Here is an 18,955-nt window from a genome sequence, read left to right as displayed (position 1 = left end):
AATGTCACCCTATGTCAATAGTGTCAGGTCAAACATGGCTGCGGTGAACTTGGTGGCGTCCTGTCTTATTTTGGAATTGCCGATGTGCTGGGATATCACCTGGGGAGGCAAAGAACCGTTCCCAGGCTCGGGTTTTCCAGACTCATTACACACGGAAACTGCCTGGGGTGCTTGTTAAAATACATGTCCCTAGGCTCCTCCCCATTCTGCTTGAGAAGAGTAGGGCCCAGAAATATGAATTTTAAAATTAAGCACCTGCGGTAGGAGAGAGTTTGGAAAACATCGTGTTAGCCTCTTCTGTGAGGAGTCGGCTCTGGAACATGGGCAGCGCAGGTGCATGGGTGCCCACGCCCCGCCCTACGTCAGGCCTTGTCTCTAGGGGCTAAGGTTCGCTTTGTTCCGCACCTGCAGCATCGGGCAGAGGCAGTTGCTGTGCCTGGCCCGGGCTCTGCTTCGGAAATCCAAGATTCTGATCATGGACGAGGCCACTGCCGCCGTGGATCTGGAGACCGATCACCTCATCCAGACGACCATCCAGGAGGAGTTCTCCCACTGCACCACCATCACCATTGCTCACAGACTGCACACCATCATGGACAGCGACAAGTGAGTGTGGCCTCAGAGCCTGACACACGCCTGAGCCCTTGAACAAGTCATAGTGTTAGTCGTAAGATATCCTACAGTCGAAGGTCTAACCACCATCATTCTCCTGATGAGGAAACCGAGAGTTCGAGTAATTTGTCCAAAATCATACACCAAGCTAATGAAAGCCAACGGAGTTAAGGGAACGGACTTGAGGGCAAAATGGGCAATTGTGTATGATGACTGAGTGTGGGGATGTGGAGGCCCAAGCCAGGGAGGCGGATAATAACCACAGATCTCCACTACACTGGGTCTCAGCAGCTGCCCCAAACAATGACTAGAAGCTTTCTGCTTCTTCCAAATCTGACATAGTACATTAAAAGTGGGGGTAATGTCGTAGTCTTGGAACCTGTTTGGAGACAGTCGGCTCCCTTAAACAGTGTATCTCTTTAAAAAGCTTACGTAAGTGGACTTACACTGTATATACTCTACTACTTGATTCTTGGGCGTTAGACGTGGGACCCACCCATGTGAATGCAGACAGCTGCAGTCCGTCATTCCCACTGCTCTGTAGCCTTTGGTGAATGACTATACCACGACTTAGTCCTGGTTGTTCTTACAAATGCCAGGATTCAAGACGCTGCTGAGACCTTTCTTTCTCCTTTGTTTCAGGATAATGGTCCTAGACAATGGGAAGATTGTAGAGTATGGCAGCCCTCAGGAACTGCTGAGAAGTTCGGGCCCCTTCTATCTGATGGCCAAAGAAGCTGGCATTGAAAATGTGAACAGCACATCATTCTGACAGTAGGTTCCATGGGTTGGAAAGGACTATAAGGATCATTCCTTTTTGTGAGAGAGATTACACAGAAGTGTGTAAAATGTACACTTTAAAGAAGGATATTATATCCAGTTACAGTAGACCCCCCCAACCCCGGTTTGATGATCCCACTCTGATTATACCGCCTTCCTACTTACCTCCCCAGAGATAACGACCATCCTGAAGTTTGTGATAATCCTAGCCTCTTGCTTTTTACCGTAGTTTTACTAGGTATGTACCCTTAAACGAGGTGTATCTTTTTTAATTTATGTAAACGACCTGACTCCTACCTGATGTATTCTGTGGCTTTTGTTCAATATTATTCTTGAGATGCAGCCACGTTGATGCGCAAAGTGAGGCTGGCTCCCCCTCCCTCCGCAGCACAGCAACGCGTGAACGCGCCCAGTGCATCCGTTGTCATGTCGCTCGTCGGGTTATTTCTAGGTGTTCTTCTCCAGTATGAACAACACTGCTAGGAACATTCTGGTGTATTACTCCTGAGATACACGTGTAAGAGTTTCTTTAGGATATAATGTAGGAATGGAGGTATGCGCTTGCATACACTAGGTAATGCCAATTTAATACACTTCTTGTCAATCTGATGAGTATGAACTGGCATCTCGTTGAGGTTTTATGTTTCCCTGGGAACTACTGAGGTTTCCGCTGGTTCTTATTCATGGTGCTTTATTTCCTTGTGTGCCTTGTGAATTTTGACTGCAAGCTGCTCACTCTCCTTAGCATTTTATCTGTGGGCATTCTTTGAAAGCTGAGTTGAATCTGAGTTCTCCTGGGAAAGCTTTTGCCTGTCCCTTGGGGTCATTACCCAGTACCAATTTGAATTAAATTCTCCACTAGGGGTTTCCAACCATATAGTTAGTATGACTTCAGACCATAATCTGGCACAAGAACCAACTTGTGGTTCACAAATTCTAAGGGAGATTCCACCCCTTGACCTAGTGCCACGTTGGAGCTAGACACGTAGCCTTGTTGCCTCCTTCTGCAGGGTGGGGTTTATCCCGGGCTTACCTGTACACTGCAGATAAAGGTGGGTAGCTTCTGGGTCCAGGCTTATCAGAGGGCCTCCCGTTATCCTCTATCTTGACAGGCGTGGGCTTTATCTCTTGCCTTGGCATCCTGTATTGTCAACAAAGGTCAAAGTCTCCAGGTTTCAGACGTCACCCTAAGCTTTAACCCTTCTTATCTTCCAGGGTTTTCTGTGTCACATTACTTTGGGTTTAGTATATGCTTTACTTCCATTTCAGTGATGAAATTATATTTTCATTTATTCATTTTTGCTGTCGAGTGAGATGCGCGGTGACGGAAACTTCCTGTAGGAAGAGTGTCACAGCGGCAAGGCTGGATGAGGAAGGGATTTTTCCTCTTTGCTCTGTTCCCATCAGCATCACCCTAGCAGCGCCGGCTGCGGTGGCGGGTCCTCCAGGCAGCAGCACAGAGTTCAGTCTGTCCTGCACTCCTGGAACCAGTGTCGTCATGCTCCTCAGAGACACGGGCAGCACACCTGCTCAGCGGTCTGGGAGTCGGCTCTGGGGGGCACCTCCTGTGTTTGGTTGGCACGCAGACCTCTCTCGCTCTGTTCTCACAGCCTTCATGGTGGCAGCTGCTTCTGGTAGATGCTAGCTTACTTTCCTTCGGCCCTTTCTTCAGTGCCTGCTTAATTCTTCATATGGTTCTATTAAAATAATGTATGGTTTCTGTCTCCTGACTAACCTGATAGAACCCTTAGAGATTATCAGGTTAAAGTCTCTTATTTTTCAGATAAGCACATGCCTGAGAAAGGTTAGAACATCCAAAGTCAAAACATGGGTGTTTCTCAACAATTGTTGGAGAGGATGTGGAGAAAGAGGATCCCTGCTATATTGTTGGTGGGAATGCAAGTTGGTACAGCCACTCTGGAAAACAGTGTGGAGGTCCCTTAAAAAGTTAAAAATTGAGCTACCCTATGACCCAGCCATTGCACTACTGGGTGTTTGTTTACCCCAAAGATACAGACGTAGTGAAGAGAAGGGCCATATGCACCCCAATGTTCATAGCAGCAATGTCCACAATAGCTAAATCGTGGAAGGAACTGAGATGCCCTTCAACAGATGACTGGATTAAGAAGTTGTGGTCCATATATACAATGGAATATTACTCAGCTATCAGAAAGAACGAGTTCTCAACATTTGCTGCAACATGGACGTCACTGGAGGAGATAATGCTAAGTGAAATAAGTCAAGCAGAGAAAGACGACTAACATATGATTTCTCTCATCTATGGAACATAAGAACTAGGAAGATCGGTACGGGAAGAAAGGGATAAAGAAAGGGGGGGTAATCAGAAGGGCGAATGAAACATGAGAGACTATGGACTATGAGAAACAAACTGAGGGCCTCAGAGGGGAGGGGGATGGGGGAATGGGATAGACCGGTGATGGGTAGTAAGGAGGGCACGTATTGCATGGTGCACTGGGTGTTATATGCAACTAATGAATCATCGAGCCTTACATCGGAAACTGGGGATGTACTGTATGGTGACTAACATAATATAATAAAAAATCATTAAAAAAAAACAAAACAAAACATGGGTGTTTCTGGCAGAGCCAGGACCAGAAACCAATTTGCTGATTTGGGCCAATGATTTTTCCTTCAATGGCAGAGGATTATTGACCTACTTACTCCTGCTGATGCAAATAAATGAAGGTCATTATTTTCTCAGAAGTGATGACTAAGACATCCAGTGACGGTGGTAGAAACCAGAACCAGCCTGGGTCTAAAACTTTGGTGATGATGACTCCTCCCATTTCAAACCTTGTTGGCCCAGACCCTGGGTAACTGAATCCCTACTCTGGGCCACTTATGATTGCTCTTTCCTACTTTCCTTCCTGAAGGTCCCCTTCTTTCACTTGCCCTTGAAGCACTAGGATATTATGTTTTTGTCCTTGACCTTCCAGTTTCTCTATGATTCTCATTTCTAGCCCCTTCCTCTCATCCAGTTTTGACATTCATATATTCAACTGCCTGCAGTTACTCTCACCTGGATCCTTCAGGCAGCTGACACTCAACTCCCTCTACTTTGACAGACCTTTCTACTCCCTCCACTCAAAAGATTTTTCCTTTACTTCCTACCTCCAGTGACACATTGTCTACTCAGTCCTACAAAATGAAAACCCTGGGCATCACTCTTAACTTTTCTTCTTAGATCACACTGACCACCACGCCCTTCTGGTTTTCCTTACTCCCATCCCTTTTGCTACAATTCAGGTTCTCACAACATCTAAGGGCATAGGTATCCCTCCATCCTGTGTTTTTCTTAAATATATCTATTCATGGCTATTGGAGTGATCAAATATGCAAAACTGACCAGGTTACTCTTCTGTTTAAACCCTTCATTTAGTGGCAATCCAGAGTAAAGTTAAAATCCTGAGTATGATATAACAGAGCCCCCTAACATCTGGTCCAATCACATTTCTTCTAATTCCTGTTAGAGAGACAACAAGCCCAAAATGGGGTCACTTATGCTAAGCCTCATGCCACCAAAGTGAGAATACCTGTTTTATAGTTTCAGCCTTTCCCAGGAATGGAATCTTAAACCAGTCAATCTGGAATTCCATGGTCAACACTACTGAGGTAATCTCCTGGCAGACCCCTGTGTCCTGTAAAGGAAGGTGACCTTACCACAACCAAGCTGCTTATTGCTAATATAACTTCCTTGTCTCATTCCCTTCTGCCTATAAAAGTTTTTCCATTAATCAGATACACCAGCAGCAGATTTTGATTCAGATGCTGGGGACACAGAGGCAGGGACATCTGGTGATAGCAGCTGTGACAGTCACAGCTATTCTCCACTGGTGGGGTTTCTAGCACCAGAGCCAGTGATATTGCATGATATTGAGCTTCAAAGACTCACATCGGGCTTTCTCCCAGGGAGTCAGTGAGAGCTACCTGCTATCATTTGAAAGCTTCCTTTCTGCTTAAGTTTACCAGAATTGGGGACTGTTATTTACAACTAAAAATACTCCCCGGCTAACTTATTATATCACTTTGTCAGATAATTTTCTGTTTGGGTCTCCCTCACTAAGCTGTGAGTGAGCCTCTTGAAAACGAGAACAGTTTCTTATTTTTTGTATCTCCAGTGGCTAGCATATAGCAAGTACTCACATTTTTTCCAGTGTTCAAAAAATCTTAAACACAATGGGGAAAATGTGTGCTAAGTGCAGCAATAGGGAAAGAAAAGTAACTTCGCACGGATACATTGGCACAAACAGGAAGAATAAACATACCAATCAAACCTCAATTTTTAGCAGCCTAGTTTTGTATAAGTGCCTTTTGAAATACTTTCTGAAGAAATTTGTTCCATTTAGGTCATAGGATGAGGACACATTTAATCACAAATGCACACTGATCATGACTTTACTAAAAAAAATTAGCAAACACTGTTGTATAGACATTGACATTTAAATCTTTAAATGGCTACAACTTAGTGAGCAGAGACTGTATTTAGCTGTAAGTGTGGAGTCTTCCACATAGACAGTAAACCTAAACTGGTTTTTTTGAAGATTTAATAAACTAAGGGAACTCAGTGACACCATGAAGTATGATACCAATCACCTTATAGGGATCCCAGAATAAGAGAGAGAAAATTTGAAGAGATAATAGCCGAAAACTTGCTGGATCTGGAGACGGGAACAAATCCAGATCCAGGAGGCACAGAGAGCCCCCAAATCAAAATCAACCCAAGGAGGTCCACACCAAGTCCCATAGTAATTAAAACGGCAAAAAGTAGTGCTAGAGAATTTTAAAAGCAGCAAGAGAAAACTGTTACATACAAGGGAAATCCCATAAGACTCCGCTGATTTTTCAGCACAAGCTTTCCAGGTCACAAGGGAGGGGCAGGATATATGCAAATGCTGAAAGAAAACCCTGCAAACAAGAATACTCTATCCAGCAAGGCTATCCTTCAGAATAGGAGAGAAAGAGTTTCCCAAACAAAGGAATTCATCACCCCTCAACCAGCCCTCCAAGAAATATTAAGGGGACTCTGAGTAGAAAGGAAAGACAATAAGTAGGAATAAGAAAAGTAGGGAACACGAAAGCAGTAAAAGTAAGTATATCTATGCAAATCAAAGAAGTTACAAAGTAAGGATGTAAAGTATGACACCATATACCTAAAATGTGGGGACAAGAGGAGTAAAGAGTGGGTTCAAACTTAGGTGACCATCAACGTGATATAGACTGCGATATATATAGGTTATATACACCTAACGGTAACCACGAATCAAAAACCAGTAATACAGATGCAAAAAATAAAGAGAAAAGAATCTGTCATTAAAGCCACCAAACCTTAAGACAGGAAGAGAAGGAAGACACAGAAAAGAACTACAAAAACAACCATAAAGCAAGTAACAAAATGGCAATACATACCTATCAGTAATTACTTGAATGTAAATGGACAAAACGCTCCAATCAAAAGACCTAGCATGACAGAATGGATAAAAAAGCAAGACCCATCTATACGCTGTCTACAAGAGACTCATTTCAGACCTAAAGACACATGCAGATTGAAAGTGAAGGGATGGAGAAGCACTTATCATGCAAATGGATATGAAAAGAAATTTGGGGTAGCAATACTTACGTCAAACTAAATAGATTTTAAAACAAAGGAACAATCCAACAAGAAGATATAACAATTGTAAATAGTTATGCATCCATGGGAGCAAACAGAGCAGTAAAAAAAAAAAAAAAGTAGTACATTAATAGTAGGGGACTTGACCACCCCACTTGCATCAGTGGACAGATCACCCAAACAGAAAACCAACAAGGAAATAATGGCTTTGAATGACACATAGGACCAGATGGATTTAACAGATATATTGAGAACATTCCATCCTAAAACATCAAAATGTACATTCTTCTCAAGGGCACATGGAACATTTTCCAAAAACAGAATCACATATTAGGCCATAAAACAAGTGTCAACAAATTCAAACAGATCAAAGTCATACTGCACTTCTTTTCTGACCACAACACTATGAAACTAGAAACCAACCACAAAAATCTGGAGAGAGCACAGATACATGGAAGTTCAATCACGTGCTACTAAACAATAAATGGGTCAACCAAGAAATCAACGAGGAAATACAATACATGGAGACAAGTGAAAATAAAACAAAGGCCCAGGATCAAAAAACTGATAAACCTTGGAACGCCTGGGTGGCGCAGTCCTTAAGCGGCTGCCTTCGGCTCAGGGCGTGATCCCAGAATCCTGGGATCAAGCCCCGCATCGGGCTCCCTGCTCTGCTGGGAGCCTGCTTCTTCCTCTCCCACTCCCCCTGCTTGTGTTCCCTCTCTCGCTGGCTGTCTCTCTCTCTCTGTCAAATAAATAAATAAAATCTTTAAAAAAAAAAAACAAAACTGATAAACCTTTAGCCAGACTCATTAAAAAAAAAAAACCCTCAAAATCAGAAATGAAAGGGAACCACCACCACAGAAATACAAAGGATTATAAGAGAATATTATGAAAAATTGTCAGCAAATTAAACAACCTAGAAGAGTAGGATAAATTCCTAGAAACATATGACCTCCCAAAATTGAATAAGGAAAGAGAGAAAATATGAACAGACCGACTACCAGCAATGAAATTGAGTCAGTAATAAAAAAAAAAAAAACAACAAACCAACTCCGACAAACAAAAGTCCAGGACCAGATGGTTTCACAAGTGAATTCTACCAAACATTTAAAAAAAGAGTTAATACCTATCCTTCTCAAACTATTCCAAAAAACAGAAGAGGAAGGAAAGCTTCCAAATTCATTCTATGAGGCCAGCATTACCCTGATACCAAAACCAGATAAAGATACTACAAAAAGAGAGCTATAGGCCAGTATCTCTGACGAACATAGATGCAAAAATTCTGAACAGAATGTTAGCAAACAGAATCCAACAATATATTGAAAAAATCGTTCATCATGATCAAGTGGTCTTTATTCCCAGGATACAACGGTGGTCCAATATTCACAAATCAATGTGATACATCACATCAACAAAGGATAAAGACCATAGGATCATTTTAATAGATGCAGAAAAAGCACTTGGCAAGGTACGACATCCATTCATGATAAAAACCCCCAACAAAGTAGGTTTAGAGGGAACATACTTCAACATAATAAGGGCAATATATGAACAACCCACAGCAAACATACTCAGGAGGGAAAAACTGAGAGCTTTCCCTCTAAGGTCAGGAATAAGACAAGTATGTCTACTGTCACCACTTTTATTCAACACAGTCCTGGAAGTCCTAGCCACAGCGATCAGACCACGAAAAGAAGTAAAAGGCATCCAAATCAGTAAGGAAGAACGAAAACTTTCATTACTTGCAGATGGTATGATACTACATATAGAAAACCCTAAAGACTCCACACATGCGTGCACACGCGTGCACGCGCACACACACACACGTACTACAACTGATAAATGAATTCAGAAAGGTTGAAGGATAAAAAAATCAATATACAGAAATCCATTGCATTTCTTTTTTTTTTTTTTTTTTTTAAAGATTTTATTTATTTATTCGACAGAGATAGAGACAGCCAGCGAGAGAGGGAACACAAGCAGGGGGAGTGGGAGAGGAAGAAGCAGGCTCATAGCGGAGGAGCCTGATGTGGGGCTCGATCCCATAACGCTGGGATCACGCCCTGAGCCGAAGGCAGACGCTTAACCGCTGTGCCACCCAGGCGCCCCGCATTTCTATACACTAATAATGAAGTAGCAAAAAGAGAAACAATCCAATCTAACTCAACACCCAAAAGACCAAATAATCCAGTTAAGAAATGGGCAGAAGACCTGAACGGACATTTCTCCAAAGACGACATTCAAATGGCCAACAGACACATGAAAAAAATGTTCAACCTCACTCGGCATCAGGGAAATACAAACCAAAACTATAATGAGATACCACCTCACATGGGTCAGAATGGCTAAAATTAACAAGTCAGGTAAGAATGCGGAGAAAGGGGAACCCTCTTACACTGCTGGGGGGAATGCAAGCTGGTGTGGCCACTCTGGAAAACAGTATGGAGGTTCCCCAAAAAGTAAAAAATAAAACTAACCTATGATCAAGCAATTGCCATACTAGGTATTTACCCAAAGGATAAAAACATAGTGATCCAAAGGGGCACCTGCACCCCAACGTGTACAGCAGCCATGTCCACAACAGCCAAACTATGGAAAGAGCCCAGATGTCTATCAGCAGACGAAGGGATAAAGAAGATGTGGTATATACAATGGGATACTACTCAGCCATCAAAAAATAAAATCTTACCATTTGCAATGATGTGGATGGAACTAAAGGGTATTATGCTAAATGAAATAAGTCAGAGAAAGCCAATTATCATATGATCTCACTCATATGTGGACTTTAAGAAACAAAATAGAGGAGCATAGGGGAAAGGAGGGAAAAATAAGACAAAATCAGAGAGGGAGACAAACCATAAGGGACTCTTAACTCTAGGAAACTGAGGGTTGCTGGAAGAGAGGGAGGTGGGGGGATGGAGTAACTGGGTGATGGGCATTAAGGAGGGCACTTGACGTAATGAGCACTGGGTGTTACATGCAACTGAAGAATCACTAAACTCTACCTCTGAAACTAATATGCTATATGTTATTTACATTTAAATTAAAAAATTAAAAAACAAGGGAAAAATGCAACAACAAAAAAACCAATCCCATTTACAACTGCAACAAAAATAATAAAATACCTAGAAATAAACTTAACCAAGGAAGTGAAGGACCTGTCTTCTGACAACTACAGAACACTGGTGAAAGAAATTGAAGATGACACAAACGGAAAGATATTCCATGATCATATTGTTACAGTGTCCATACTACCAAAAGCAATCTACAGATTTAATGCAATCTCTATCAATGTACCAACAGCATTTTACACAGAACTAGAAAAAACAATCCTAAAATTTGTATAGAACCACAAAAGACCCCAAATAGCCAAAGCAGTCTTGAAAAAGAACAAAACTGGAGGTATCACAATCCCAGATTTCAAAATATTTTCAAGATACATTACAGGGACGCCTGGGTGGCTCAGTCGGTTAAGTGTCTGCCTTCGGCTCAGGTCATGATCCCAGGGTCCGAGCCCCATGTTGGGCTCTCTGCTGTGCGGGGAAGCCTGCTTCTCCCTCCGCCTGCTGCTGCTCCTGCTTGTGTGCTCCCTCTCTCTGATAAATAAATAAAAATCTTTAAAAAAATATTTATTTAAAAAAAGACACTACAAAGCTGTAGTAATCAAAACAGTATGGTACAGGCACAAATATAGACGCAAGATCAATAGAACAGAATAGAAAGCACAGAAATAAATCCATGATTATATGCTCAATTAATCTTGGACAAAGGAGAGAAGAATACACAATGGGAAAAAGTCTGTTCAACAAATGGTGTTGAGAGGGGTGCCTGGGTGGCTCAGTCGTTAAGTGTCTGCCTTCAGCTCAGGGCGTGAACCTGGCGTTCTGGGATCGAGCCCCACATCAGGCTCCTGCGCTAGGAGCCTGCTTCTTCCTCTCACACTCCCCCTGCTGTGTTCCCTCTCTCACTGGCTGTCTCTCTGTCAAATAAAAATAAAATCTTTAAAAAAACAAAAAACAAACAAAAAAAATGGTGTTGAGAAACCTGGACCACTTTCTCACACATATACAAAAATAAACTCAAGATGGATTAAAGACCTAAGTGTGAGACCTAAAACCATAAAAATCCAAGAAGAGAACACAAGCAGTAATTTCTCTGGCATCAGCTGCAGCAACATTTTTCTCTGTCTCCTGAGGCAAGAGGAAAGAAAGCAAACTATAAACTATTGGGACTACACCAAAATAAAAAGCTTCTGCACAGCAAAGGAAACAGTCAACAAAACTGAAAGACAACTTACTGAATGGGAGAAGATATTTCCATATTACATATCCAATAACAGATTAGTATCCAAAATATATAAAGAATTTACACAACTCAACATCAAAAAAACCCAAATAATCCAATTAAAAATGGGTAGAAGACATGAACAGACATTTCTCCAAAGAAGACACAAGGATGGTCAACAGATGCATGAAGAGATGTTCAATATCATCATCATCGGGGAATGCAAATCAAAACCACAATGAGATCCACCTCACACCTGTCAGAGTGGCTAACATCAAAAACAAGAAACAAGTGTTGGTGAGGATGTGGAGCAAAAGGAACCCTTGTGCACTGTTGGTGGAATGCAAACTGGTGTAGCCGCTGTGGAAAACAGTATGGCGGTTCCTCAAAAAGTTAAAAATAGAGCTATCATATGATCCAGTAATTCCATTACTGGGTATTTACCCAAAAAATACAAAAACACAAATTCAAAGGGGTACGCGCACCCCTATACTTACTGCAGCTTTACAATAGCCAGATTATGGAAGCAGCCCAGGTGTCCATCAACTGATGAATGGATAAAGAAGATGTGTATGTACACAATGGAACATTACTCAGTCTTATATTAAAAAAGAATGAAATCTTACTATTTGCAATAACATGGATGGACCTAGAGGATATAATGCTAAGTGAAATAAGTCAGAGAAAGACAAATACCATATGATTTCACTCATATGTGGAATTTAAAAACAAAATGAACAGGAGCACCTGGGTGGCTGAGTTGGTTGAGCGTCTGTCTTCGGCTCAGGTCCTGTGATCGAGCCCCACGTCAGGCTCCCGGCTCAGTGGGGAGTCTGCTTCTCCCTCTGCCTGCAGCTCCCCCTGCTTGTGCTCATGTGCTGTCAAATAAATAGGAACCTTTATATATATAAAGAATCAAATGAACAAAGCAAACGAAGACACAGATTCTTAAGAAAACAAACTGATGGTTGGTTACCAGAGGGCAGAGGGATGGGGAGATGGGTGACACGGATGAAGGGGGTTAAGAGCACACTTACCATGATGATGGCTGAGTCATGTGCAGAACCGCCGAATCACTATAGTTTACGCCTGAAACGCTTATAACACTGTATGTTAACTATACTGGAATAAAGATTTTTTAAAAAAGGCTTTCTGACGCTTGAAGATATTAAAGTAAAAGTCTGTAAAAATGCATAAAGGAATTGGCTGTAGGAAGCACTCCATTTCCATAGTATTCCTTTTTACTTCCTAGGCGAGTAATAGATTATGCTGTAGAATTCACCCGCTGCTGTGTAAAAAGCAGCCACTTAGGAAAGAAGTTGCAAACAGAAACAAAAGGGGGTCTATGTAAAGGCAGGATTTCTTTATATAAAATGAGCAGAAAAATAAAGTTTCAGGAAGAAAAGAAAAATTGACTAGTTTGGTTTTTACTGAACTTAAAAAAATGGACTAATATTAGAGCTCCTTTCTTCAATCAAGGCCTTGGTCGCCCTATTGGTTAGTTACCTTGGTCCCTGCTGTGATAGCCTCTACCTCACCACCACGGTCACCGGTTTCAGATCCACTTACTCTCTTCTTGGCTTCCCCTGTGAACGATGGGCTCTGCTGGAGCAGCAAACTTCGGGACACTTGCTGCTTAAGCTCACAGCCACTCACTCCTCTCTGGCAAACTTTGTGGGAATCCTCCTGTAGGGATTGCCAAGTTATCCAGTCATTGTACATCTAGACAGATTTCTCTGTCTAGACCTGGTGCTAACAACATTGTCAGCTGGCTCTTTGCTGTTAGCACTCAACTGCAGGTAAACTGTGATCTGCTTTGTCAGGGTTTATGTTCCGGTATCATAAAGTCACCTCCTAGCCCCATAGAGACCTGCCTGGCTGAGACATTAGTTCCGATCTGTAAACCAATCACGCTTTCGCTAGCTTTTCGTTTTCCTTCATCAAGGGTCTCATTTTCCTGCATCCTTAATTTCAGTGTTCATGGTTGACCCAAATCCTTTTGTTTTAGCCGGACCTAGAGTCGGGGTATGGCTCAAGGGCCGAATCTGGCTTCCTGTTTTTGTAAATGGAGATTTGCTGAAACACAGCCCTGCTCACTTGTTTCTGGATTATCCATGCCTGCTTTGGGGTTACAATGGCAGAGCTGAGGAGCTGTGACAGACTGTATGACCTGCCAAATCTAGAATGTTTACTATCTGGCCTTTTACAGGAAAGGTCTGCTGACCCCTATTCCAGAATCACCAGCAGTGTAGCCTGAACTGGATCATGTTTCCCTTTCCAAAAAGATCATTTGCCTCAGAAATATCACATGGCTTCCTACCTACAACCGATAGAATAATGGTCCCCAAAGATATTCATGTTCTAAGTCTCAAAACCCAGGAGGATTTATTTACCTTACCTAACAGAAGGGACTTTGCGGATATGATTAAGGATATGGAGATGACCTTACCCACATGGGCCCAATGTCATCAAAAGGATCCCCATACGAGAGGCAGGAGGGTCTGCTGGAATGAAGATGATGTGATGACGGAGACACGAAGACACTATGCTACTGGCTTTGATGCTGGAGAAAGGGGCCATACGCCAATGCAGGCAGCTTCTAGAAGCTGGAAAGGGCAAGGAAACAAATTCTCTCCTGAAGCCTCTAGTAGGAGCCAGCCCTCCTGACATGGTGACTCTGGCCCAGTGAGACTCATTTTGAACTTTTGACCTCCAGAATTGTAAGACAATAGATTTGTGTTGTTTTTAGGCCACACACGGTAGTAATTTGTTGTAGCAGCCGTGGGAAACCAATACAATAACCTGCGTCCAAGTAGGTCTGATAAAATGGCCAATATTCTCCAACTGAAGTTGGTTTAATAATTCATGATCGTCATGAATCCTGTTGTGGAGGACTAGGCCATCTTTTAGCCCCGCGCGTGCCTGTCATCCCTTCTAGCAAACTGCAAAGATCTTATTCAGCATCATCCTTTTTTGGAGGTTCTCTTTTCTTGATCTCAGTTGAGAGGTTGTAGGAAGGTCCCTTGTTAAAGTAAGACACGGGGATTCCAACAACAAGAGGAGGCTGTGGGTAGATCAGCAGTCTCTCTCACGTCCCTGATCCTGGACCGAGGAGTGGCTGCCATGGGAAAGGTTTGGAGCTTGAACCTTGGGGTCTCAGGGACAGCTAGGCTCGGCGGGACACAGGCAGTGCCTTGTACCATGGTCTAAGTCTGCAGACCCCCGATCTGCCATGGATTCCCATGCTTCTCCCTGCTCCCAATCAACGTTTCCTGACTGAACACCCCGCTGTTGCCCTAACCAGAACATTCGCTCCCTCCCACCACGCTACCAGAACTTACTCTGGGAAGACACTAAATTGGCTCCTTTCTCTTTGAGGGTCACCTCGGAGGGGTATTAAGGAATAGATAGCCCTAGGTAACTTGCAAGGCCCCCAGTTTGTTGAATACTCCCTCTTGATACAGGCAAAATAGTAATACTGATCTTCAGTAACGATGGAAGAAGATTCCAGTGGGCTGGGTGAGACAGAGCAAGGGCTCTGCTGTACCTGACACAGGTGTGACAGTAAAAGCTCCATTGATACAATGTATTAATAGGCAGAAGAGCTCAAAATCCCCAGTTGTACCAGTTGTGGCAACTAGAGAAAGGATTTAGAATGACGTGTGTACATCTTGAGGTTTCTTGGTCCTCGGGTCTAAGGTTCTCCACGTGGAACAACTGTGTTCTTCTAGGGCCAGTTTGTATTCCTGACCCTGAAACAAAACCCACATAAACAGAGTCCTAGTTTCACAACGAATTAAAACAGAGTGACACAAAATTCAATCCTTATTAGAACCATGTACTCCTAGGGCTCACACTGCACAAAAAATTTACACACGTCATCTTGGTTCTCACAAAAATCTTGAGATGAAAGCCAGAAATCTAGACTGTAGCGATGGCAGTCCTCACCACTGCTCTGTTCTCCTAGGACTCTTGGATAAAAGCACAACTGAAGAGCTACCTCCAGGCAGGAAAGGGAGAAAGTTCACGAGAGGAAGCAAGCAGACAAGCCGGATTTAGAAATTTTCTCCAATAACTTTTCCTTCTGTTGTATCTGAGACATCCGACACCCTTTCCTTCCATGGGTCTTAGAACTCTTACTTTTCTGACAGTAGGAAGTTCCATTTAAAAAATTGCCTTTGGAGCGCCTGGGTGGCTCAGTTGGTTAAGCGTCTACGTTCGGCTCAGGTCATGATCTCAGAGTCCTGGGATTGAGCCCCATGTCAGACTCTGCTCAGCAGGGAATCTGCTTCTCCCTCTCCTTCTGTGCTCTCGCTCTTGCTTTCTCTCTCAAGCAAATAAAATCTTTAAAAAAAAAATTGCCTTGACAGATGGTTCTCAAATTTTGCTGTGCACACAAATCACGCCAGGATCTTGAGCCCTAGGACGCCTGGCAGGTACCTGCATTTCCAGCATCTTCCAGGTTATAGTGATGCCGCTGGGCTGAAGGCCACACTTGCAGGAGCAAGACAAGCAGACACCTAGCGTTTGAAACATCTTTTCATAAACCTGCTTCCATCCCAGGGATCTCCCTTTTGCCAGTGATTCCATCGTTTCTTCAATTTCATAGTCTTTATAGGATGCTTTTTGCCACTCTCAAGCAGTCTGATGCCCAAAACAGTTACCTCTTTCCTGACTAATTAGATTTTCTTGCCTTTGATCTGTCCTCCCTCTCAATCATCCTGTTAGCTTTTAGCTTTCCTAAAACAGGCAATCCATTTCAGAACCTACCAGAGTTTCTTATTACCAGACTCTTCAAATCTAAATTCCTTGACTTGGACCTCGAGGCTCTCCAATTTATTACTATGCAACAGGCAGTATTCTAGCACTCTCCATGCCCTAACTCATTCAATCCTTACAACAACCCATGATGTGGGTAGTATTACCATCTACGTTAGATGAGGAAGCTGAAGAATGGGTTGGGTAAGTTGCCAAAGTCACAAAGCTCTTAAGTATCTGAAGCCAGACAGTCTGGCTCCAGAACAAGGTGGAAAGACTCAGCTAGAGAACCCGAGACCCAAGTTTCAATTCAGGATCCATCAAACGCTTAATGTGTGGCTTGGGGAAGTCACAATGTCACTAGATCCCATTTTCCTAGTCCGTAAAGCAAGAGTTGGTCTAGCCGATCTATAGATTTCTCTTTCTCAGAGCCCACCTATTCCATCGTGTTTTCTCTCCCTTCACGGTATCAGGCAATTGCTTCACAGTCCCCCCCACAGAGCCCCCCCCCGCAGCCAGTGCTCCTGCTACTTCTCCCCCTCCCGCCCCCACCCTCGCCCAGCTGCTACCCCATGCCTTACTTCATCCTAGGGCGTCAGTCTCCACCTCTGTGGTATCAGGAAAGCACTTACCTTGTAGGGATTCCAGTTCAGAGCCTTCAGTTCTTCTGCTAGGATTTTATAGTGTAAAACAGCTTTAAAAAACAGGCAATCACCTGCATTATGCACATCTTTTGATGGTACAGGAATTCTGTTGAAATTATGTTTGACAAAATGAATTTTTGACTTGAATTTCTTTAGTTAGCCTCTCCCATTTTCTGGAATCTCGCCATTGTTTTGAATTGTCAAAAAGGTACCCTCAGAAATCTGATAAGGTTCAGGCTAAACACATGGACGGAAATCAAGAAAACATACTCATGGCCCTTAGAAATGCCTTTATTTATAAAATAACTACTTAAATATAAACATCTCTAAATATAAACACTATTCACAAGAGACTCGCGTTGCTGCCTTCTGACCGAACCGCAGACACACAGGGCTAAGGGGTCCACAGGTGTCTCCCACTTCATCAGGATTTTAAGGCCAAAGGTGCACTTGAAGGAGCAGGGGCTGTAAGGTGTTCTTAATTCCCTTTCTTAAGACAAACTTCATAGTTCTCTATTCCCAAGTAGGCCTCATATCTGGGGCAGACCTCAGGAATAAGAGCCCTGCTTAAAGAGCGTTTTCAGGGGGAGATTCTTTGTGTAAGGATTAGCAAAGATATTCCTGAGGGCAGAGGGAGGTACGATCAGGCACTTTAGAGTCTGTTTGGCTTAGACTACGGTCCCTGAAGCGTGGAGGTTAGTGGTGAACAGAGACTGCTTATTTCCAAGTCTTGGATAAGCTACCTCTGGGACGGCGTCCCCGCATCCCTACAGTGCACAAGCTTTATGCCTTCTGCCTCTGTGGACAGTCGTGTGCATGAAGGAGAAAGGCCTCCAGTCTTCCACCAGGCCGGACCGGTTGCAGCTCACCGCAGGGCGTGTTCTTCCCATGGGGTGGCTGGAGCTCTGGTCTTGTTCCCCTGGCAAAAGCCGTCAGCTGTTGGGTTAAGGGTGAAGGGCCAGGAGAGATCACACACAGACTCGATAAAGCAGAGTGACTGTCAGAAAGGGGTAGATGGTTGTACACCTGAAAGGGGAGAGAACCATTCGTAGAAAGGCTGAAGGGAAATAAAACCCTAAACGCTTTTTTAAAAAAGAACACAACTGAATTTTGCCTAGCCAATCTGGAAATGCAGTATTTGAAAGATTACAGATGGTAGTATTTAGGGACTTTCAGAAATTCGGGGCGGGTGTGTATGGGTGAATGTGGGCTAAACACGGAAGCGCTGAAACACCAGATTTGGCACAATCTCAACAAACTCCTTGCCATGTGTAGAGGCACAGTCTACAAGGGCTCCCAGAGAATTCTCTTCATCCGAGTCAGTTTCTGGTCGTTTGTTCGTGGAGCATGGGAACACCCCAAACTCAGTGTGGTACAACCCACGCCGACGTCTTCTCATGCTGGAGCACAGCTTCCAGCATACATCGGATACTGGTCTTCCCACTGGAAATTTCTCAATTCCAAAGGCTGACCCAAGACTTGCCTTTCTTCTCACGGTCACGGAATCATTCACAAGCCCCAGGGGCCATTTCAAATTCTAGAAAGTCTAGTGAGCATCAAAGTTGACAACCCAATGGCAGAAAACAAGACTCATCTCGTGCCCTGCGCCGTGCCGTGGTGAAACAATGCCTGTGATCCAGGAGCAGGTGCCGCTCACGGGGCGACCAGAACCCTTCAGCAGAAGGAAAGTGAAGGCAGCAAGGTTGAGCGGGCGGGAGAGCAGGCTCACGTATATTCAGTTTTGCGGATATAATTGGATGGAACATAGCCCTTCTTCCCATTAACTTCGGCTAACCACCACTCGGTATTTCCCGTAACATCTTTAAACTCCAGGATCTTGAGTCTCTGATTGGCTGACACACTCAGCTCATTTGGGTTCCGTGCCTTGAAGGTATAGACAGCAAAATAGACCTGTGAGAGGGGGAGAAAGTGAGTTGGGAAATGGGAAACTGCTTGGAGCAATACTGCCCAGCAGAACTTCGTGTAGTGATAGGAATGTTCCCTACCTGCCCTATCCGATATGGCAGCCTCTAGCCACATGTGGCTATCAAGCACTTGAAGTATGGCCAGTGAGACTGAGGCACTTAATTTTAAATTTTATTTAATTCTAATTCAATTTAAATAGCTACATAGGGTTGGTGGCTATCATAACGAACAGGGCAGATTCCAAAGAAAACCAAAATTCATGTCCTTTTACTCTTTCAGAGTTGCCTTAAAAAGTAGAAGGAATCTTCAGCCAATATGG

General features: G+C 43.4%; 2 protein-coding genes across 5 annotated transcripts in view; one reads left to right on the top strand and one right to left on the bottom strand.

Moving 5' to 3' along the window:
• The window catches only part of ABCC2 (ATP binding cassette subfamily C member 2), a 102,300-nt gene that overhangs the window by 67,665 nt on the left and 15,680 nt on the right, over positions 1–18,955 (top strand). Inside the window, exons 32-33 of the mRNA XM_026493858.4 lie at positions 412–606; positions 1,255–1,386. Of these exons, the coding sequence (XP_026349643.2) occupies positions 412–606; positions 1,255–1,384 (325 nt within the window). The 3' untranslated portion in view covers positions 1,385–1,386. The remainder of the gene's footprint in view (positions 1–411; positions 607–1,254; positions 1,387–18,955) is intronic.
• Positions 16,986–18,955, bottom strand: part of DNMBP (dynamin binding protein) — a 104,869-nt gene continuing 102,899 nt past the window's right edge. For all 4 annotated transcript variants that reach the window (XM_026493860.4, XM_048219223.2, XM_048219224.2 and 1 more), the window contains one exon: positions 16,986–18,621. In XM_026493860.4, the coding sequence (XP_026349645.2) occupies positions 18,436–18,621 (186 nt within the window). In that variant the 3' untranslated portion in view covers positions 16,986–18,435. The remainder of the gene's footprint in view (positions 18,622–18,955) is intronic.

This window comes from Ursus arctos, unplaced genomic scaffold (genome assembly GCF_023065955.2).
Source record: "Ursus arctos isolate Adak ecotype North America unplaced genomic scaffold, UrsArc2.0 scaffold_7, whole genome shotgun sequence".
In the NCBI taxonomy this organism is placed as follows: Eukaryota; Metazoa; Chordata; class Mammalia; order Carnivora; family Ursidae; genus Ursus; species Ursus arctos.
The sequence above is the reverse complement of the archived record's forward strand: the minus strand, read 5'-3'. Positions and strand labels throughout refer to the sequence as shown.